The 23,986-nt window shown below is 41.0% G+C and overlaps 1 protein-coding gene across 1 annotated transcript; it reads left to right on the forward strand.

Annotated features, from left to right (window-relative positions):
* The first annotated feature begins 15,924 nt into the window (after positions 1 to 15,924).
* Positions 15,925 to 23,294, forward strand: LOC104228796 (uncharacterized). Its single transcript, XM_070172900.1, has 4 exons — positions 15,925 to 16,725; positions 17,632 to 17,768; positions 23,073 to 23,148; positions 23,277 to 23,294. The coding sequence occupies exons 1-4, from the start codon at positions 15,925 to 15,927 to the stop codon at positions 23,292 to 23,294; spliced, it is 1,032 nt and encodes a 343-aa protein (XP_070029001.1).
* The last annotated feature ends 692 nt before the right edge of the window (positions 23,295 to 23,986 follow it).

Here is a 23,986-nt window from a genome sequence, read left to right on the forward strand (position 1 = left end):
GGGCAGCAGTTGACGCGGCAGAACAGGAGCAGTTGGTCGACCATGGCAGCATGAAGCAGAAGCTCGCAGGAGGAGCAGCGGCAGCGTCGCGGACAGCCATGGCTGCTCGTCGCAGCTGGACACGGGCAGCAGCTGGTCGTCTACTGCTGCTGCGTTCAGCAGCTTATGGAGAAAATGGAGCAGCAGTTCGGGAAGCCATGGACGACGCAGAGGCAGCAAGAAAAAGCAACAAACATGGCGATGGGTTGACGACGAAGACGCAGCCATGGACGAGCCTTTTGAGCTTGACATGGAGAAGATGGGCTTCTTGGTGGTGTGTGCGCTTGTGTCGAAGGAGATTAAGCTGCTGGAGCTTAGCCATGGCAGCCATGGATGTGTGTTTTAGAGTTTGGAGAAGAAAGAAGAAAAGAAGAAAGAGAAGAAGGGGGGGGGGCGGATTGGTTAGGTCTTTTTAGGGTTTTTTTTTCTCTTTTTTTGTTTTGTTTTGTGTTGTTTGTAAGATAATAGGATGTTGGGTTATGGACTGGGTCGACCCAGTTCGAAATGGACTGGGTCGTAGGGAAGATTGGGCCATTTTTTGGGCCTATGGCTTGAAATCGAAGAAGAGGCCCAATTCCGACTTTCTTTATATTTTCGCTCTCTTTTCTTCTTTTATTTCTCTAAAACTAAATTATAAAAATACTTAAACTATTATTAAGAACTAAATTAAGTTATAAAAGCACAAATTAACTCTCCATAACAATTAACGCACGATTAAGTATTAATTAAGCATAAAATTATATATTTGGACATTAAATGCTAAAAATACAAATGATGCCTATTTTTGTAATTTTTAATTTTTGTAAAACAAATTTAATCACTAACAATTGTAGAATTAAATCCTACATGCAAAATACGACATATTTTTGTATTTTTTATTAATTTAGCAAATAAACATGCACAGACAAATGCAAATAATTATTCAAAATATCACAAAATTGCACATCAAAGAAAAATCATTTTATTTTTGAATTTTTTGGGAGTAATTCTCATATTGGGCAAAAATCACGTGCTTACAATATTTTATTGTTAGCTACACAGTAAAATAATTAGAAGCAGAATCAAATAAACAACCCGTAACAATAAATTCAATATCTTCAATCTAAGCTTCAAATAACATAATTATCTAACATCCATGACCCAAGAATACTAGAGTTTTTAGCTACTCATAATTATACAAAAATCAACAATAAAAGTCTTAAACATAATATAAACAAACAAATAGAAGAAAGTTTAGAAGAACTCTTTGAATCCTTGCTCCAAGATGTTCTTCTTCTCCTTTCTTAGCTCCAAGATGAAGCTCCTCCTTCTTCTATGGCTTTTTCTCCCTCCAAATCTGATCTATTTCTCAATAATGGAGCTTTACTTTATGTAAGTTGAGTGGATCATCTCAGATTTCCCATTTTGCCCCCAAATAATTGATTTCCCGGACTGGACTAGCGCGGGAGCGCATGACCCGTGCTAGTGGGGTTTCTTTTTGTCCAAATCACTGAACTAGCGCGGGAGCGCATGACCAGCGCATGACCCGCGCTAGTGGGGTTTTCTCTTATTCAGATGTTGTTGCTCAACTTTTCGTCATTTGACTCCATTTTCACTTGATTACCATCATAAATCCTCATTTGTTTATTGAACTCCTGTGAGACATTAAAGTCATGATTAGAGCCAATTTTTACATTATTTGAACATTTACAATAGTAAACCATCCTTAAGTTGATCTAAAACATAGGCTATATTAAACAATTTAGCCTATTATCAAGCTGAACATGAAAACCAACTCTCAAGTGAATAATGTGTTGCTCCCCTTCCTCTTCCCCTGCCTCTAGCAGTAGCAGAAGTAGTAGCTGCTGTATCAGGAGCTGCAGAACTAGGAACAAAACAGGTAAACCAACTACCAAATGAAGAAGTTGATGGAAATTCAGCACTGTGAGCACGTGATTTTTGCTCTCACGATAATTATTCCAAAAGAAATCAAAAAATAAAACAAATTTTTCTTTGTGCATAATTTTTAAAATATGTGTGGCATTTCAGATAGTTATTTGTAGTTTTGTCTGTGATTGTTTAAATACATAAAAAAAAAAATATATGTTGTATGAATTTAGGATTTTCATTCTGCTATTAGGAATTAATTAAATCATATTTGGAATGAAAATCACCAAAAAATATTATTTTGGTAATTTTGTCATTTTTATTGTTTAATGGTGTGATTTTGTGTAATTAATATTTGATACTGTGTGTTTCTTATTGTTAAGAATCAATTAATGTATGTGTAATATAATTGTTGTTTTATAATTTATTTTTAGGATTTTGGTAAATTCGGAATTAAATTAGGAATTAAAAAGGAAAAGAACAAAAAATAGAAAAAAAGAAAATTGGACTGGGCCATTTCATTTTTGAGCCAAAATGAGGCCCAAACTAAACCTATACCCGGTCCAAACCTTCAGCTCTCAAAGATGCATCAGACGACGTCGTTTCGAGGCCAACGAATCTCGACCATTCATCCATCCTCATCCAACGGTCTAAGATCTCACCCCCATAACCCGACCCGTTTTTCCCTAGATCCACCTAGTCTCCCACTGAGACCAAAACGACCCCATTTTATATAAGTAAAGTAATCCAAACCGTTGATCCTATCAGATCTAACGGTTCAGATTCACTCACCCATCACATATATATACTCTCAAACTCACCCCACACCCCCTAAGCTACCCCCTCTCTTCGTCTCTCTCTACAAACCGGACAACCCCCAGAACCCTAGCGCCGCCCTTCCACCCCCTCACCATTAAACCCGGCGGCAACAACGCCGGTGACCACCAAAAGGACACCCCTGAGCCATCTCCCCATCCACAACACGAATCCATGAACCATTTGCCTCGAATCACCCCACATCTTCTCGAATCTTCAATCGAAGTTTCGAGTTGACCATGGAACCACCCCAATCCACCCCTAATTAACACCATACCACCACTAGGTTTCCCTCATCCCTAAACCATCAACAAATTTCCTCGAATCCTGTTAGATCTCTTCGAATCTTCAAATCAAAGATCTCCCCTCCGAGCCCTAGCTGTCCCCTTGACCCCAGACTAACACCCAATAATCCCCTTTACTTCCTCGTCCTTAATCCCTAACCAAATTGGCTCGAACATGAGTAAAACTCGTCGAATGATGGATCTAGGGTTTCAACGGTTCAAGACGTGTCAAAGCTTCAAGATCGACTGGTTTCTATTCAGTATTGTAGGCCAATTTCTCACGAAATAGACGTATGATACTGACTAGGACTCAAGTTCGAAAGGGCATACTGTTGAAATTCGAGGAAGGAACACTAAGTTCTCCTTAATTTCTTTTGTTTCCTTCTATAGTTTTGTTTGTCTGTTTTAAATTGTATATTTGTCTTGATTTGTTTCTTGTCATTTGTTCAGTACTTCTTTCCTTCTCATCAGACCGTTTATTGGGTCCAGTTTCTCTAATTGTTTGTTTATATGCTGTAAACTGTTGGTCAGTTTATTAGTTCGTTATGTGTGAGTCAGTTTAACATGATAGTTAGTTTTAATCCTGGTTTTGATTTCATAGTCCTTTTCAGTAGTTTTCTTTTGTTTTTTAAGTAATATATGACTTTGGTTCAGATTGTCCCTTATATGTGATGTGTGGCTTCTTTGTTTTTTGATATTCATCAATCTTCGTTAAGTTCAGTATATCGCAGGATTTCCTTCACTCTATTTAGCTTAATTTGGAATTGTGAATTAATCATTCCCATAATGTGCCACTGTTGACTGGAAGTTTGACCGGGATAGTTCAATAGGTTTGTGTTCTGATTCATGGTAATGCTGTTATTGAGTTTTCTGTTTAAGCATTGATGAATTTTGGTTTCAGTTTTTAGCTTCAGCTTCAATGTTTCTGCTAAGCTCTTTTGTTTGTTGATGTTGATTTTGTTTTGAAGTTTCAATCCAGAATTTAGGAGTTTGAATTGGTTATAGCTGCAGTTTTAATATAGATTTCAGAGTTTAGTTTGGATTGATATAGAATTACTGGCCCTGTTTATTCATTTTAGATTTTGGACATCAGAAAGCATGTGAATTGTATTTCTTTAATGAATTAAAGTTAACTTGACAGCATGTGCTGTCAGGACATATTCATGCTACCCATACTTGTTTAGTTTTAATAAAGAAAAACCATTTTAATAATGAAAAGAGGGCTGTCAGGGGAATCTGATGGGGAATACTTTTCTTTTGAGCTTTGAGTGGAAAAACAGAAGGGATCACATGGGAGAAAATCAGTGTTCTAATGGACCAAGTGCTAAAAGGGAGGCCTGTTGTGATATATAAACGGGAGGGAGTTTTGAGAGGAGGACAGAGTCTTTGGAACCTAACAGAGTCTTTAGAACCTAACAGAGTCTTTAGAACCTAGGAGAGTCTTTAGAACCTAAGAGAGTCTTTAGAACCTAAGAGAGTCTATTTTTTGAAATAGAGTTGGAGATAGATAACAAACAAAAGCAAAAGAAAAACCTCTTCAGATTCTTAGAACCTAAGACAATAGAGTTTTTCTTTCTTTGGGTGTTCGAAAATCAGAAACTGTTGTTCCACTGTGTTTCGGATTCACCTGTTTCTGCCTGTGATTAACATTGTTGTTTCCAGGTCTCAAATGAGTTTCCCGAGTCTATTTTTTTGGTTGGATATTGGTACTTTTTCATTGGGTTATTTCTGGTTTGTTCACTGGGTTTCATTCTACTGGTTGTTACTGCTGTTGTTGCTGTTGTTATTTGCTGTGTTACTGCTGCCATATTGCTTTTGCTGATCTTCTTCTCCTTCTTGTTGTTGTTGTGTTTCAACATCCAGGTACACACTCGAATTAAGCTTTGATGTAGCTCTGACTTGAAAGATGAAAAAAATGGAAATATTCATACTATTCCCCTGTTGCTCATTTAGTTTACCCTGCACTTATGTTTCAAAAAATAGATATTAGTTGATGTGTAATTACTTAATACAGCTTAGTTTTGGTTTGGTATTGGTTGGGACAGCTACTGTATAATTTGATTTGTTTTGAACTGTTAACGGACTATCTAGTTGCTGGAATTTTGTTTAGTTAATAATCTTAATAACGTCATTAGTTTAACTGAAAGTCAGCAACAGAATTAACTGATTCCAGATCTGCATATTACAATTAATCATCAAACAGTCAAGTAGTGGATTAACTTCAAATCATTTATATTTAGTTTTGGATTGACTTGGGCTGGCGTAAGTAGGAATTTGTGTTAATACAGTTGTTTAGTATAGTTTAGTATGATTTAAGTTCATTCATCATTAGATACTTTATTCACAGACAGTGAGTCATAACTTAATCCGTGCTTAAGGGAATCCATCAATGACTCACGTAGTTTAGTTTTAATAGCATTAAGTTTGAGTTTTAATTTGGAGTTACGGGTTTATACAACTATATACGTTTTGGATTCAAAAGCACTAGATACATCTCATGTCTGAAATACTACACGCTGCATGTGCATATTGAAAGGCCATCTCGTCCCCGCCCCTTTTATAAATGAAATTAATGTTTGCATTCACCATATATGTGCATTGTTAAATGAATTAAATGGTCTGAGTATCCAGTGATTGAGGACTAGCGTGCCATTTGAGTCAAGAAGTTTTATTTGGGCATAAAACCCTGGTAGGTTTTGAAATTGAAACCATTGTCATGTTTCTCGGTTCACTATGGGCTCAAACCGTCCAGCCCCCTTATGAACACAATATGGGCTGTCTTGAACGAGTTGCTAAAGGATACATTTTGATTTATTTGTTTATTGGGTTTGGCTGATCTGGAATGGATTTATAAAGATTTTGTTTTCTTTCAAATAGGTTAAATAATTAGGTTTTCTTCTTTTATTATTAGAGACAAAATAAAAAAAAATCATAGTCACTTCAAGATTGATCTTTAAATAAAAATGATGAGACGAGCCTCGCCAAATAAAAAATGCAAATTGCAGGGCCCTCAATAATTGGTCATAATAAAAATACTTAGAATACGGGATGAGCCGTCTAGCGAACGTCACGGCTTTCCCCAAAGATAATAACGCGTTAGACTCTTTAGGCGCGATTTTAATTAAATTACATTCTTAAATTCGGGTGCGCATTTATGTGACCCAAATCCAAATCTCAACGGAGTCGGAATGTATTAACAACCACGGGTGCATTGATTGCGACGCGGTTCGAGATGCATTTTCACGACGTTGCAATCCTATTAAAAACTAATAATAAAAGCAGTTTTAAACTTAATAAAAGCACAAGTTATAACATGTATTAAAATCAGATATTTAGCTATTATAATAATTTAAGCGACCGTGCTAGAACCACGGGATCCGTGGGTGCCTAACACCTTCCCTCGGGTCAACAGAATTCCTTACTTAGAATTTCTAGTTCGCAGACTTCATTTGGAAAGTCGAAAATTTCCTCGATTTGGGATTCAAGATAAACCGGTGAATTGGGACACCAAAAGCCAAACCTTTCCCAAGTGGCGACTCTGAATTAAATAAATAATCCCATTTTCGAATAATGTCACTTAAAATAGAAAAACTCCCTCACGCATTTTATCCTTCGGGGTAGGTGCGCAAAAAGAGGTGTGACAGCTCTGGCGACTCTGCTGGGGAGCGAACCCAGAATCTTTGGTTCAGGGTTCAAGAATTCGAGCTTAGAATAATTGTTATATTTGGCTTTATTATCTGATCTTTATTACATGTTTGGGCATAACGTGCTAAATGTTGCCTTTTACCGCTTTGATATTATCTGAACTGTATATAAACTGTGCCGAAACCCTCCTCTTCTCATCTTCGGGGATGTGTTTGCTGGTCGAGACTCCCTATTCTATTAGTGTCATACCCTGAAATAAGAAAGAGGCCGGACAAGTTACAAAGCCGGACGATCTCGCGGGTCCCCGATACGTAGCCCCCTCCTCGACTCGAGTTGTCCGCTCGGGTACACAGTCTAGAACAAATACCCAGGTTACGAACCTAGAATAACTCAGCTTCATGCCGGATCCCTAGTAGGAACATTTGTTTGCATCATGTGCATTTGACTTTGGAGGCTCAACACAGGGGTTGGGTTTGTCTTGGACAGATGTACCAAAATGACAAAAGACCATCCTGATGCATCCAACTTGCTACTTGTGCATTTGTTTGTTTCGGACTTGCATGCCGACCGAATTCTGAATGTCTTGAGGAAAGGGAGATAGAGGTAGTTAATCGCCTGCTTTGAAAAAAAAAATCAACGTCCAAATAGTGTCGAAACTCTGCCAAATTTTTGAAAAAAAAAGAGTTTTGTTTATGAAAAATGGTTTTGTTTGCCAATGGAAAAAGAGTCTTGTTTTTCAAAAGAAGTTTATTTTATCTGCCTGAACTACGCCGGTTTGATTCTCACAGGGTGTGAGATACGTAGGCAACCCTCATCGGGTCCAACCTCCCCTTTTTCAGAAATATCCAAAATGTCAGAATTTTAATTTCATCATAAATGAGTCGGGTGATGCCGCTTTTGTCAAATGTTGCCGAATGTTCCCGAAAGGGACGCGCCGGAAGGCTGACTTTGCATAAACAACCACTTTTGGTCATTTTTTGAATTTTGACCAATTTGCCCAACAGCCTTAGAATCCTCGTCCCCGAGGCTCTGTGAGGTCGTGTTCCCAATGTCGGGCCACTATTTTGAAAAAAAAAAGTCATAAATAAATCAAGTGATACTGTTTTTGTCAAAAACAGCCAAATGTTCCCGAAAGGGATAATGGAAGGCTGACCTTGCATAAACGGCCACTTTCAATCATCCTTTAGAGTTTTGATCAGTTGACCCTCACAGCCTTAAAATCTTCATCCCCGAAGTGCTGAAAGGCCGTGTTCGAAAAATCGGATCTTTCTTTCTAAAATATAGTCAAATCATTTTTGAGTCAAATAATTTTTGCTTAAATCACCTTAATAAATGTGCAGGATGAGCACAATGCAAAATGAACACTTTTCGATAATGACTAAAGTCCCTGTCAAGTTGCGGCTATGGTGGGATGATCTAGGTGGTGAAGGGCAAGATGAGGTCAAGAAATATCTGAAAGGTCTCATAGGTTTATTGAAAATCTAGCCTCGGGGAGATATCATAAGAGTTTTGGTCACCTATTGGGACCCGACACACAATGTCTTCCACTTCTCCGATTTTGAACTCACCCCGACTCTGGAGGAAATAGCCGGGTACATCGGAAATGCTGAAGTTCCATTAAGGCAAAAATACCTGGTTGCCCCAAGAGCTGTCACTGTGCATCGGTTTCTAGATTCATTAAAGATACCCAGGATGGTCCATAACCCAGATTTGGCCGCAGGTTTCTGTAATCCGCGCTTCATATACGACATATATGGTCATGTAGGAGGACTCAACAATCCGGGTAACAAGTTATGCAACAAAGGTAACCGTCAGAAGTGGGATGAGCATAGACGAGTGGCTTTCATGATAACATTTTTGGGCCTTTTGGTGTTTCTAAGGAAAGACGGAAACATTGATCTGAAAATATCCGGGGTCGTCAGTACTTTGCTCACCCAAAATGAAAGCACTCTCGCGCCTATGGTAGTATCTGATATCTTTCGCGCTCTCACAGCCTGCAAAGCCAGAGGGAATTTTTTTGAGGAGTGTAATTTGCTGCTACAAATATGGATGACTGAACATCTCTGCCACCATTTTGAGCTTTTGAGTTATGGTTCCTCAAAGAAGACTTGCATAGAAGAGTTTTACATGAGAATCAAGGAGGTCGTCTACCCGAGGGAGTTACGGCATGGACGTCATTCTTTCGAACCCTCACCGCCAGCCAAATATAGTGGACACTGGGATGGTTGCCTGTTGATGAGGTCATAAATATGCCGGCAGCTAGGACCCACTTTCTATTAATGGGACTTAAGAGCATTCAGCCTTACGTGCCCTATAGAGTTTTGAGACAACTCGGGAGATGCCAAATAGTGCCACACGAGGAAGATCTTAGTGCTCAAGCAATTGAGATTAGCCCTGACGGACAATTTCCTGAAGCAAAAGTCCGCCAGATCTGGAATGAATGCCAATGTTTAAAAGCAGATACTTGCATGCAGGATCGGGCCAAAGGTGAAGTAGCGCCAGGGTACCTTGTGTGGTACAGAAGAGAACTTGAGCATAAAAGGCCAGCTAAAAGACCCCATATCCTGAATTTTGCCGAGTCATCACAGGAGCAATGGGATTGGTTAGCAAAAGAAAAAGGCTATCGGGCTGAAATCAGCAAGCTGAAACAACAAATTGAAGGTCTAAAATTTGAGAACAACGTGCAAGTTGCTACTGATCTGGGAGAAAAGAACAGGTTGGCCCAGGAAAACGAGGCGCTTAGGGCCCAAATCCAGCAAATAAGGATAGCCGCTGATAACCAACAAAGGAGTCGGTCGGATGAGCGACTGATAAAAGGTTTAAAAATGGAAATTAGTGAGTGCCGGAGTGAGTTGGAGAATTTTGAGAATACCATAGCAGGACTCGAGGCACACTGGGCAAAAAGAAGAGAGGAGCGCAACCGGTACCTGCAGCAGTTGAAAAGGGATCACGAGCAAACCATTGCCATTTTGAAGAGAAAGGTGGCCACTCTTGAGGACAAAGCGGCTAAGCAAGCCCGAACCTTTGAAGCTGAAAATAGACATTGCTATGATTTACTGGCCCAGATGGAAGTAGAAATTCAGCAGTGGCAGAATCAACATCTCCAGGATTCTCGGGTTTTGAAGGCCCGTAATGATCAGATAGAGCGCCTACTCATAGAAAAGGGGCAAACCAGGGATAAGATTAAGACCATTGCCCATGCCATCATTAGGAGGTGTCTACGGTGCAAAGATATGACCCGCACTACCTTCTTCTCGGCAGTGATGATTTATGTCAAGCAGACCATGTATGAGCTGGAACAACTTGAAAGTGACCTCGCACCTAAGCCCGCGATGAGGCCGAATGATGCCCCGCAGGCGCCAATTTTTAAAGCTTTAATGTATTTATAGGTCGAGTCTGTATTTTCCGTCTTGGCGTCTTTTGTTTGTCTTTTCGCATCAGGGTGTATCAGTAGTTTTTGAGTTTGTATTTATTTCAAGTCTGTTATTTTCCCTTTTTCAAAAATGTTTAGTTTGTAATAGAATGTTTTAGTAATAAAAAAATGTTTCTTTATTTTTTGTTTGTCTTGAACTACGTAATGATCTGATTCACGCAGCGTCGTGATACGTAGGCAATCCTCATCGGATCCGGTCACGTTTTTAACTTCAAATAAAAATAAAAATAAAAAGAAAGAAAGTGGAAAGGAAAAGAAAATTGGGAAAATAAGCAGAGCCGGGATGAAACATGCAGTCGTTGCAAAACATGTAGAAACATATTTAATTGTATAGGTGCATCACACCCCAACGTGCGATTTCCTATGTGTTAATTGTTTCAAACTACTGGTTTGTTGTCTTCCAATCCAGAGGTTCTATAGTAAGGTGGTTGGTTTTATGGTAGTCTGGCTTCACATTCATACTTCACAAGGTCAAAAAGAAGCGTTGAAATGTCTTCGAAAATTCCTCTGCCAACAGTTCCTATTCCAGAGGATAGTCCGATCTCGGCCATCACAACTTCTGAGTCAGCAACGGTTGAGGAAAATAGAATTATGCGTCTCCGTATGATGGAAATGTGGTACGCCTGGGCCAATGGAAAAGAACCGCCAAGTGCGATCCCTGGATTCCCCGAGCTTTTCCCCAGGACAAGTGGGACATCCAACATCCCCATAAGTTATCCAAATACCCCATTGGGATATCCCACCATTTCAGCCCACTTTGCTGGAACACCTTTTGAGTCTCGCCCCCAGGTTTTAGCTTCAAGCGCGGCTTCAAACATATTCACCGCGCCACCTGGTTCAGCTACGACACAACCTGCTTTACCCAGGCCTAACTTTGATTCATCTTCCTTCACATTTCAAACACCATCTTTCCAAGTGGAACCTCCTCAGTTTCCTACTTATACTTACCCTCAACCACCCCAATTTGAGTTCGCTGCGGGGCAGGAAAAGACCACTAAAACTCCTGAGCAAGAAGAGATTGTGAGGAAGATGAGGAGTATGGAACAGAGTCTCAAAAGCATACAGGGTTGGAGCGGACAGAAAAGTGTATCCTATGCCGATTTATGCATGTTCCCTCATGTGCACCTACCATTGGGATTCAAAACCCCAAAATTTGAGAAGTACGATGGGCATGGTGATCCTATTGCTCATCTCAAGAGATATTGCAATCAGCTGCGAGGAGCCGGTGGAAAGGAAGAACTACTCATGGCCTATTTCGGAGAAAGTCTGGTTGGCATCACATCTGAGTGGTACATGGACCAGGATATATCCCGTTGGCACATCTGGGACGATCTTGCTAGAGATTTCGTCAGGCAGTTCCAGTACAACATTGATATTGCTCCAGATAGGAACTCATTGACAAACTTGAAAAAGAAATCCTCAGAAAGCTTCCGAGAGTACGCAGTTAAATGGTGTGAGCAAGCATCCAGGGTAAAGCCTCCGATGGATGAAGTTGAAATGGTCACAGTTTTCCTTCAAGCTTAAGAAGCTGACTACTTCCAGAATATGATGTCCGCAATGGGTAAACCGTTCGCTGAAGCTATCAAGATTGGCGAAATGGTTGAAAATGGGCTAAAAATGGGTCGAATTCTAAGCCAATCCGCTATCAGAGCTACCTCCCAAGCCATTCAGGGTGGGTCCGAAGGGATAGCAAAGGGAAAGAAAAGGGAAGAAACATTCATGGCAGCGTCGGGTACAAGGAGAAACTATACTCCCAGATCCCTTTTTCTCAGAAAGGACGCCGCAGCACCCTTACCCTCACCAAGATTTGGCCTATACTCCTCAGCCATACTCGGTCATGAATACTCAGCCTTATGTCCGGCCACAACAACAAGCCAACAAAAATCAAGCTCCATTTCCTAGAAACCAACCTCCTTACCAAACCCACTGCAACCCCCGCCCTCCACAAAATAATTTCCACCCTCATGAACCGCCCAAGAGACCAAATTTCACACCAATTGGCGAAACCTACTCCAGCTTGTTACCGAAGCTTGTTCAAATGGGTCTGCTACAGCTTGTTCCTCAAACCAGGCAAAACCCAGCATCACCCGCTTACAGAGCCGGTACCCGATGCGCTTATCACTCAGGGGAGAAGGGCATGACACGGATGATTGCTGGACTCTGAAGAGAGCCGTGAAGAACTTGATAGAACAAAGGAAGGTAGTGTTGAGGGATGAAGAGGTTCCCAATGTGACCAACAACCCATTTCCAGCTCACAACAACGGGCCGGTAATTGGAATGATTTGTGAGGATGAGGAATTTGACCCAGCATTGAAGGTCATCATTGCCATTGCTGACAAAGAAAAGAAACCAAAAGTTATCTCGAAGCAAGATAAAGGGGAGAAAAAGAAAGAAACTACCCCTCCGAAGTCAGAGAAGAACATGGAAGTTGAGACCGGGGTAACGCTACTCAAAGATGTTGTTCTCTACGTCCCTCAAGGCCATAAAGAAAAGCAGATGACATTGAGTCCTCCCAGGAGATTCGAGCTGAACAAAACAACCCAGATGTATGTGCCCAAGGGGGTTTATATGATGCGGGGGCCAATTAAACCATCAAGGCTGAATGAGCCCGTGGTTATTGGACGCGCCCCACAGAAGCCCATGAAATATCCTACTGCTGTGCCCTAGAACTACAAAAAACGGTGGTGACCTATAAAGGCGAAGAAATCCCAGGAAAAGTTCAAGAAAATAACCCTGTTAAAAAGTATTCCAATTTGGAAGAGGTAAACAATGCTACTAGAAAGCGCTTCCCACTTAAGAAGCTTGTGAGTGCCGAAGAAGCGGAGGTTTTCTTCCAAAACATGAAAATGGCAGATTATGAGGTAATTGACCAGCTTCGAAAATTTCCCGAACAAGTCTCCTTGTTGGCTTTGTTGATGAATTCCGCCGAACATCAGAAGGTATTGATCAAGACCCTTAACGAAGCATATGTGCCTGTTGCCATTTCTGTAGAGCAGTTGGAGAGAATGGCAGAAAGATTTTTCGCAATCAACCAGATCACTTTCAGCAAAAATGATTTACCCTCAGAAGGGGCCGCACATAACAAAGCCTTGCACCTAACAGTCAAATGCGAAGGGCACTACTTGAAAAGGGTGATGTTAGACGGAGGCTCTAGAGTAGACATTTGCCCACTTTCAACTCTACAGCGCATGGAAATCGGGACCGAAATAATCCGACCCAACAATGTCTGCATACGTGCTTTCGATGGTATCAAAAGGGACACAATTGGAGAGATCGATCTAATTCTGACCATCGGCCCAATAGACTTTGAAGTAACCTTCCAGGTTCTAGACATGGACACATCCTACAACTTTCTTTTGGGGAGGCCATGGATTCATGCAGTGGCAGCTGTACCCTCTACTCTTCATGAGATGGTGAAGTTCGAGCATGAGAATCAAGAGATCGTGGTCCACGGAGAAGATGAGCAATCAATTTATCAGGACCCATCAGTCCCATGTCTTGAAGCAAGAGAGGGGAGTGAGCACATAGTTTATCAGGCTTTTGAAATTGTGATTGCAGACCAGTACAAAAAAGGAAACCCTTGCCCCCAACCCTTCCTTTCTAATGCATCAATCATGGTGGCCAAAGAAATGATCTGACATGGCTTCAAACTGGGGAAGGGACTTGGGAAATCATTGTAAGGAATAGTTGAACTTATCACCCTGCCCACCAGTGAAAAGTTCTTCGGGGTAGGCTTCCGACCCACTCCGGCTGATAGAAGATGGGCAAATGATAGAAAGAATGATGGTTGGGTTTTGCCTCAGCCGGTTCCGCATCTTTACAGAACATTTGTCAAGCCAAAATACTAGAAGAAAGAAGGAGATGAGGCCTTTACTGCCTAAGAGATTGAGGAGATCTATGGGGCAATGAGGAAGATACTATATGAAACCCACATGGTCCAGCCAGGGGAGGGCTCAAGCACCGCTGAGGTGCTGTATATGGGTCCCAATGCCAAGCTACAGAATTGGAAGGCTACGCCATTCCCAATCAGGCAGGAGTCCCGGTAGACCTGTCCTGCCACTTTTTCTGCATCGCGAGTTATGTCAGAGTGTAACTCGGATATTTTTTTTTAGTTTCTTGTCTTTTAAATTACCAATGTGAACCCTGTTATCCTCAAAATTCAATGAAATGAAATTAATATTTCATCGTTCATCTCTTTTCATTCTTTCTGATTTTGTTACTTTTTCTTATTTCTTCTTTCAGTTCTAATAATGCGGCTTTAAATAACATGACATGCTTGCGGACTTCATGCCCAGATCCAAACACGCTGTCTAACTGTGAAATAATGAACCAAGAACCAGAATATGATGAGGAAGAGGCTTTTAAGGAAATAAATCGAGAATTGGAACAATTTGAGAATAAACCTAAGCCAAACTTAAATGAAACCAATCCAGTTAATTTGGGTAGCTCGGAAGAGGTCAAAGAAACCAAGATAAGCATTCATACAGATGAAAGAACCAGGGACGCATTGATTCAACTTTTGTTTGAATTCAAAGATGTGTTTGCTTGGTCATACGATGACATGCCGAGATTAAGTGTTGATCTAGTGGTCCATAAATTGCCAACCTACCCCGATTAACCCCCTATCCAGCAAAAACAGAGGAAGTTCAAAGTTGATATTAGTGACAAGATTAAAGAAGAGGTCATAAAACAATTAAAGGCGGGGGTGATTCGAGTGGTCTGATACACCACATGGCTGGCTAATATAGTTCCTGTGCCAAAGAAAGATGGGAAAATCCGGGTGTGCATTGACTACCGAGATCTTAACAAAGCAAGCCCCAAGGACAATTTCCCTTTGCCAAACATCCATATCCTTGTTGATAACTGCGCCAAACATGAAATACAGTCTTTTGTGGATTGTTACGCAGGATACCACCAGGTGTTGATGGATGAAGAAGATGCAGAAAAGACCGCTTTTACCACACCATAGGGCACTTACTGTTATAGAGTCATGCCATTTGGTCTGAAGAATGTCGGGGCAACCTACATGAGGGCCATGACCGCCATTTTTCATGATATGATTCACCAAGAGATAGAGGTGTATGTGGACGATGTAATCATCAAATCCAAAACCCAGGACGACCACGTTCGGGACTTGAGAAAATTCTTTGAGCGGTTGCGCAAATATGATTTGAAACTGAACCCAGCCAATGTGCATTTGGAGTACCATCCGGCAAACTCTTGGGATTCATAGTCAGTCGGAGGGGCATCGAGTTAGATCCAACAAAGATAAAGTCTATTCGGGATTTGCCTCCTCCAAGAACCAAGAAAGATGTTATGAGTTTTTTGGGAAGATTGAATTACATCAGTCGTTTCATCGCTCAGTTGACCTCCACGTGCGAACCCATATTTAAGTTGATAAAGAAAGATGCTGCAATCAAATGGACAGTTGAATGTCAAGAAGCTTTTGATAAAATCAAGGAATATCTGTCGAATCCGCCAGTCTTGGTCCCACCTGAGCCAGGGAGGCCTCTATTCTTGTACCTGACCGTCTTGGAAAATTCTTTTGGTTGTGTCCTCGGGCAACATGACGTTACCGGAAAGAAAGAGTAGGCCATTTACTATCTGAGCAAGAAGTTTACTAGTTATGAAGCCAAATACACTTTATTGGAAAGAACTTGTTGTGCTCTGACATGGGTCGCTCAGAAGCTGAGGCATTATTTGCAAGCTTACACCACCTACCTCATAACCAGGTTGGATCCTTTAAACTACATATTTTAGAAACCAATGCCCACTGGGAGATTAGCAAAGTGGCAGATCGTGCTCACGGAGTTTGACATAGTCTATGTCACTCGCACGGCAATGAAATCCCAGGCGTTAGCGGATCATTTGGCTGAGAACCCGATTGATGATGAGTACCAACCTTTGAGAACTTACTTCCCAGATGAAGAAGTAAATTCAGTTGAGGCAATATTTGAAGACGCTCATGCTTGGAAAATGTTTTTTGATGGGGCGGTAGATGCAAAAGGTGTTAGAATTGGGGCAATTTTGATCTCACCCACTGGTCAGCACTATCCAGCCACAACTCGGCTTCGGTTCTTCTGTACAAACAACACCGCCGAGTATGAAGCTTGCATTATGGGTATAAACATGGCAATCGGCCAAAATGTCAAAGAGTTGTTGATTCTGGGAGACTCAGATCTGATTATCTGGCAAGCCCAAGGAGAATGGGAAACCCGAGATGTTAAGCTTATCCCTTACAAGAAGCATGTGGAAGACCTCAGCAAGCAATTCAAGTCAATAGAGTTCAGGTACATTCTTCGTTGTCACAACGAATTAGCCGACGCACTTGCTACTTTGGCCTCAATGCTGCCATATCCCGGCAATGCTCACATAGATCCCTTGGAAATTCAAATCCGGGAAAGGCATGGTTATTGTAATACAATTGAAGCAGCACCAAATACCCAACCATGGTACCATGACATCAAAAAGTTTCTGAAAACTCAAGAATACCCCGAGCAAGTTAGTGGAGACCAAAAGAGAACCATTAGGCGGCACGCGAGTGGTTTCTTTTTGAGTGGGGATGTCTTATACAAGAGAACTCCGGACCTCAATTTGTTAAGATGTGTTGACACAGAAGAGGCTGGAAGAATCATGCATGAGGTACACGCGAGAGTATGCGGGCCCCACATGAACGGGTATGTTTTAGCAAAGAAAATCCTTCGAGCGGGTTATTACTGGATGACCATGGACAAGGACTGTTTTAGTTTTGTTCGGAAGTGTCATCAGTGTCAGGTGCACGGTGATTTGATTCATGCACCTCCTACAGAACTGCATCCCATGTCTGCACCTTGGCCATTTGTTGCCTGGGGCATGGACATCATTGGGCCAATCGAGCCAAAAGCCTCAAATGGACACAGATTCATACTAGTTGCTATTGACTACTTCACAAAATGGGTCGAAGCTGTCACTCTCAAATCAGTCACTAAGAAAGCCGTGGTGGATTTTGTACATTCAAATCTTATTTGTCGTTTCGGTATTCCTGCAACTATCATCACAGATAATGCGGCAAACCTGAATAGTCACTTGATGGAGGATGTATGCGAAAAGTTCAAAATAATGCATAGGAACTCCACTCCTTATCGGCCCAAAGCCAATGGCGCTGTTGAAGCGGCAAACAAAAACATCAAGAAGATTTTGAGAAAGACAATCCAGAGTTCCAGACAGTGGCATGAACAATTACCTTTTGCATTGCTGGGATATCGCATTACAATGCGCACATCAATAGGCGCAACCCCATACTTGTTGGTTTATGGGACCGAGGCTGTGATACCGGCAGAGGTAGAAATTCCTTCGCTCCGGACCATTGTCGAAGCAGAGATTGAATATAGCGAGTGGGTTAAGACTCGATTGGAGCAGTTGACCTTAATTGACGAAAAACGAATGGCTGCGGTCTGTCACGGACAGTTGTACCAACAAAGAATGGCCCATGCTTACAACAAGAAAGTGCGACCCAGGAATTTTGAAGTAGGTCAACTAGTGTTAAGGCGCATTCTTCCACATCACCAGGAAGCGAAAGGAAAATTTGCTCCTAATTGGAAAGGTTCGTACATCATCAGGAAGATATTGCCAAGAAGAGCGTTATATCTGGGTGATATTGAAGGAAATGATCCTGAAACAGATGTGAATGCGGATGCAGTCAAAAGGTACTATGTCTAAGTTTACTTCGGTGATGTCTTGGCACATTTGAGATGATGAAGGCTTTTATTCCCGCTACCCAGACACTATCAACTTTTTTTTTACAAACCTTTTGAGCCGGTTACATTTCTTTGGCTAACCTCTTTGGAATCCAAAAACACTGTTGAACCCAAAAAAAATGATTTGCCTGAACTACGTCTGACTTGATTCCGAAAGGATACGTAGGTAGCCTCTCTCTGGGGTTCAGTCATACCAAAACAAAAATCCAATTTTCCCTGAAGTTGAAACTGGGGCAGATGTTATAATGGTTCAACCACGGGCACACCAAATGGTTCAGAAGTTGTAATTTTCATCCACAATTCTTTTTACCAAAAACCAAGTACAAGTCTTTCGGATCAATTGCCAAAGGCGGGGGAAACCAAGAAATATCATGATTGGAAGCTGATGCATTCTAAATTTGAGAGAAATAAAATGAGAGAGTCTTGTCGGTGAAAACCTTCGGGCACCATAAGGTGATGAGAGTAGAGAAATTAAGAATGAGAGAGTCCGTTTAGTGAAAACCCGCAAAAAGTACTATCGGGCGACGGTGAGAAGAGAAATGAGAGAGGTCGACTAGCGAAAACCCGCAAAGGGCACTGTCGGTCTAAAAGATGATTTCACCACAGAAAGTTCTGGCAAGGTTCCCTGGTTGGGAAACATAGATCCATTTTAGTTCATGAGGAAATGCAAGTTCGTGAGGTTCGGGCCTCCAGTCCAAAAAGCATGTCATGTCAGTTTGAAGCCAGCATGCACCTCAGATAAGTCCTTCTTTTCCCCCGAAAGGGACGCTTCTCTTTTAAATTCGTTTTTTCGCTCTTTGTTTACCTTTCCTTGAATCCCTTTCGGCTTAACCCTAAATTCCAAAATGTGTTAGAAAGAAAAGGTGGCAGGACCGATTTCACAGAGCTCCGTCTGGAAAGAGGTGAAGAAAATACCCAGCCTCAGTGGTGCGTCAGTCCAATCCCGACTGATCATGATGCTTGATTACCTCCAAAGTAAAGGCATTGAAAAAAAGAAGAGAAGAAAGTCAAAGGCAAAGGTCTGGAAAGCGGAATGAGAACCAAAGCCTTACACGGGCGAGTCATCATGAAATCCTGAAATCTGAGTCTTATCAGTTTGAAAGGGGGTCGCCTTTGAAGCCAATCAATGACGAAGTTTCTCAACAGAAATGAGGTCGGGACCAAGCAATTGGAATGATCAAGGCCACCGAACCAACCACCATTTTCAAACTGACAATTGTTCTTTGTTTGGAAAATTGAAACAGGTGCAATCCAAAGCAACCGTGCAAGAAGTAGGTGCAACCAAAAGGGAAAAGAAATGCACAAGTGCAAGAAACAGCTTTGCAGCAAGGAATCAACCCAAAAGGGAAGTCTCCTCCAAATTCTTTCCTACATTTTTTACTAAAAATGAATTGAAAGAAAATAGATAAGAAGAAAAAAAAGGGTAGTTTAGAAGCCCCAAAATCAATCTTGTACGCATTTTGCCAATATTAGGGCTCCAATTCCTGAGTTGAGATTTTAGACATAGGGCCTTCGTTCCCTAGTCGCATTTTTCCAACATTAGGGCTCCAATCCCTAAGTTGAGATTTTAGACATAGGGCCTCCATTCCCTAGTAGCCTTTACCAACATTAGGGCTCCAATCCCTAAGTTGAGATTTAGACATAGGGCCTCCATTCCCTAGTCGCCTTTACCAACATTAGGGCTCCAATCCCTAAGTTGAGATTTAGACATAGGGCCTCCATTCCCTAGTCGCATTTACCAATATTAGGGCTCCAATCCCTAAGTTGAGATTTAGACATAGGGCCTCCATTCCATAGTCGCCTTTACCAATATTAGGGCTCCAATCCCTAAATTTGAGATTTAGACATAGGGCCTCCATTTCCTAGTCGCCTTTACCAATATTAGGGCTCCAATCCCTAAGTTGAGATTTTAGACATAGGGCCTCCATTCCCTAGTCGCCTTTACCAATATTAGGGCTCCAATCCCTAAGTTGAGATTTTAGACATAGGGCCTCCATTCCCTAGTCGCCTTTACCAATATTAGGGCTCCAATCCCTAAGTTGAGATTTTAGACATAGGGCCTCCATTCCCTAGTCGCCTTTACCAATATTAGGGCTCCAATCCCTAAGTTGAGATTTTAGACATAGGGCCTCCATTCCCTAGTCGCCTTTACCAATATTAGGGCTCCAATCCCTAAGTTGAGATTTTAGACATAGGGCCTCCATTCCCTAGTCGCCTTTACCAATATTAGGGCTCCAATCCCTAAGTTGAGATTTTAGACATAGGGCCTCCATTCCCTAGTCGCCTTTACCAATATTAGGGCTCCAATCCCTAAGTTGAGATTTTAGACATAGGGCCTCCATTCCCTAGTCGCCTAGTTTTCTTTAGCCGACATTAGGGCTCCAATCCCTGAGTTGAGCGATTTTTCTTTAGCCGACATTAGGGCTCCAATCCTGGAGTTGAGCGATTTTTCTTTAGCCGACATTATGGCTCCAATCCCTGAGTTGAGCAATTTTCCTTTAGCCGACATTAATCCCTGAGTTGAGCGATTTTCTTTTAGCCGACATTAGGGCTCCAATCCCTGAGTTGAGCAAGTTTCCTTTAGCCGACATTAGGGCTCCAATCCCTGAGTTGAGAAATTTTCTTTTAGCCGACATTAGGGATCCAATCCCTGAGTTGAGCAATTTTCCTTTAGCCGACATTAGGGCTCCAATCCCTGAGTTGAGCGATTTTCTTTTAGCCGACATTAGGGCTCCAATCCCTGAGTTGAGCAATTTTCCTTTAGCCGACATTAGGGCTCCAATCCCTGAGTTGATCAATTTTCCTTTAGCCGACATTAGGGCTCCAATCCCTGAGTTGAGCAAGTTTCCTTTAGCCGACATTAGGGCTCCAATCCCTGAATTGAGCGATTTTTCTTTAGCCAACATTAGGTCTCCAATCCCAGAGTTGAGCGGTTTTTCCCATTTTAGCCAATATTAGGGCTCCAATCCCTGAGTTTAGCGTTTTGCCTTTTGCAAACATTAGGGCTCCAATCCCTGAGTTGCGCCTTTTAGACTTGAGGTTTCCAATCCCCTCATCAATTCTGTAGATTTTTATGGCAATTAACTCACGAAATTTTCCTAGTGAAACTGGGGCAGAAAAATTTCGTTTGTTTGTTTGTTTGTTTTGTTGTCTGAGCAAGTTTGACCTCGAGGCACAGGGATTGAGATGACCTACGGGTTGAGTCTCAATCCAGAATAAAGAAAGGAAGAAAAGAACAAAAAAGAATATGATCCCAAATACTGGAGCAAACAAGTGCAGATTGCTCAAAATCTGATTGAAGTCACGAGCTCCGCCAATCCCGCTTCACTCAATGCTGCAGAAATAAACAAGCGCCTACAACTTGCGAGCATCAAGATTTAGATCTAAGTCTACAAGCAGAATCAGCTAAGACTCAAGATCAAGTTGCGAAAGAATTATAGATAGGAATCTTGTAACTAGTAGTTGATAGGCATAGCTAGCTTAGCTTTGATTTTTCTTTTTAATGTAATAAGGAGGTCGGTGAGCAGTAGCAGCAACAGCGGTAACAGTAAAACCACAGTTCCTGGTAGTCCCAGCTACCAAAACTTCCTGAACTACATTGACCTAATTTCTTTTTAGCCAAGGATATGTAGGAAACCTTCGAAGCAGAGGTTCGGTCAAATCTTTCAAAAAAATGCTTCACACGGAGTAGTCAAACAGACAAAAATCGCTCGTATCCACTCACTTTATCTTTGCACGAAAACCTTGCATATTTTCGAACAAAGAGAGGCAGCTGTGAGCACGTGATTTTTGCTCTCACAACAATTACTCCAAAAGAAATCAAAAAAACAAATTTTTCTTTGTGCGTAATTTTTAAAAGCTGTGTGGCATTTTAGATAGTTATTTGTAGTTTTGTCTGTGATTGTTTAAATACATAAAAAAAATATATGTCGTATGAATTTAGGATTTTCATTCTGCTATTAGGAATTAATTAAATCATATTTGGAATGAAAATCACCAAAAAATATTATTTTGGTAATTTTGTCATTTTTATTGTTTAATGGTGTGATTTTGTGTAATTAATATTTGATACTGTGTATTTCTTATTGTTAAGAATCAATTAATGTTTGTGTAATATAATTGTTGTTTTATAATTTATTTTTAGGATTTTGGTAAATTCGGAATTAAAAAGGAAAAGAACAAAAAATAGAAAAAAAAAAAGAAAATTGGACTGGGCCATTTCATTTTTGGGCCAAAATTAGGCCCAAACGAGACCTATACCCGGTCCAAACCTTCAGCTCTCAAAGATGCATCAGACGACGTCGTTTCGAGGCCAACGAATCTCGACCGTTCATCCATCCTCATCCAACGGTCTAAGATCTCACCCCCATAACCCAACCCGTTTTTCCCTGGATCGACCCAGTCTCCCACTGAGACCAAAACGACCTCGTTTTATATAAGTAAAGTAATCTAAACCAGTGATCCCATCAGATCTAATGGTTCAGATTCACTCACCCATCACATATATATACTCTCAAACTCACCCCACACCCCCTAAGCTACCCCCCTCTCTTCGTCTCTCTCAACAAACAGGACAACCCCTAGAACCCTAGCGCCGCCCTTCCACCCCCTCACCATTAAACCCGGCGACAACAACGCCGGTGACCACCATAAGGACACCCATGAGCCATCTCCCCATCCACAACACGAATCCATGAACCATTTGCCTCGAATCACCCCACATCTTCTCTAATCTTCAATCGAAGTTTCGAGTTGACCATGGAATCACCCCAATCCAACCCTAATTAACACCATACCACCACTAGGTTTCCCTCATCCTTAAACCATCAACAGATTTCCTCGAATCCTGTTGGATCTCTTTGAATCTTCAAATCAAAGATCTCCCCTCCGAGCCCTAGCTGTCCCCTTGACCCCAGACTAACATCCAATAATCCCCTTTACTTCCTCGTCTTTAATCCCTAACCAAATTGGCTCGAACATGAGTAAAACCCATCGAATGATGGATCTAGGGTTTCAACGGTTCAAGACGTGTCAAAGCTTCAAGGTCGACTGGTTTCTATTCAGTATTGTAGGCCTATTTCTCACGAAATAGACGTATGATACTGACTAGGACTCAAGTTCGAAAGGGCATACTGTTGAAATCCGAGGAAGGAACAGTAAGTTCTCCTTAATTTCTTTTGTTTCCTTCTATAGTTTTGTTTGTCTATTTTAAATTGTATCTTTGTCTTGGTTTGTTTCTTGTCATTTGTTCAGTACTTCTTTCCTTCTCATCAGACCGTTTATTGGGTCCAGTTTCTCTAATTGTTTGTTTATATGCTGTAAACTGTTGGTCAGTTTATTAGTTCGTTATGTGTTAGTCAGTTTAACATGATAGTTAGTTTTAATCCTGGTTTTGATTTCATAGTCCTTTTCAGTAGTTTTCTTTTGTTGTTTAAGTAATATATGACTTTGGTTCAGATTGTCCCTTATATGTGATGTGTGGCTTCTTTGTTTTTTGATATTCATCAATCTTCGTTAAGTTCAGTATATCGCAGGATTTCCTTCACTCTATTTAGCTTAATTTGGAATTGTGAATTAATCATTCCCATAATGTGCCACTATTGACTGGAAGTTTGACCGGGATAGTTCAATAGGTTTGTGTTCTGATTCATGGTAATGCTGTTATTGGGTTTTCTGTTTAAGCATTGATGAATTTTGGTTTAAGTTTTTAGCTTCAGCTTCAATGTTTCTGCTAAGCTCTTTTGTTTGTTGATGTTGATTTTGTTTTGAAGTTTCAATCCAGAATTTAGGAGTTTGAATTGGTTATAGCTGCAGTTTTAATATAGATTTCAGAGTTTAGTTTGGATTGATATAGAATTACTGGCCCGGTTTATTCATTTTAGATTTTGGACATCAGAAAGCATGTGAATTGTATTTCTTTAATGAATTAAAGTTAACTTGACAGCATGTGTTGTCAAGACATATTCATGCTGCCCATACTTGTTTAGTTTTAATAAAGGAAACCATTTTAATAATGAAAAGAGGATTGAGAGATCTAAGAATAAATGAGGGCAATTCAATCAAATAACTCATATTAGTAATTTTTTCTTAAAGTATGCGTGCAAAAGGCTAAGTAGGAGAGAGTATTGATTAATCGTGATTAAGTGTATATGCTATCACTTAAATTT

This window comes from Nicotiana sylvestris, chromosome 1, assembly GCF_000393655.2.
Source record: "Nicotiana sylvestris chromosome 1, ASM39365v2, whole genome shotgun sequence".
Classification (NCBI taxonomy): Eukaryota; Viridiplantae; Streptophyta; class Magnoliopsida; order Solanales; family Solanaceae; genus Nicotiana; species Nicotiana sylvestris.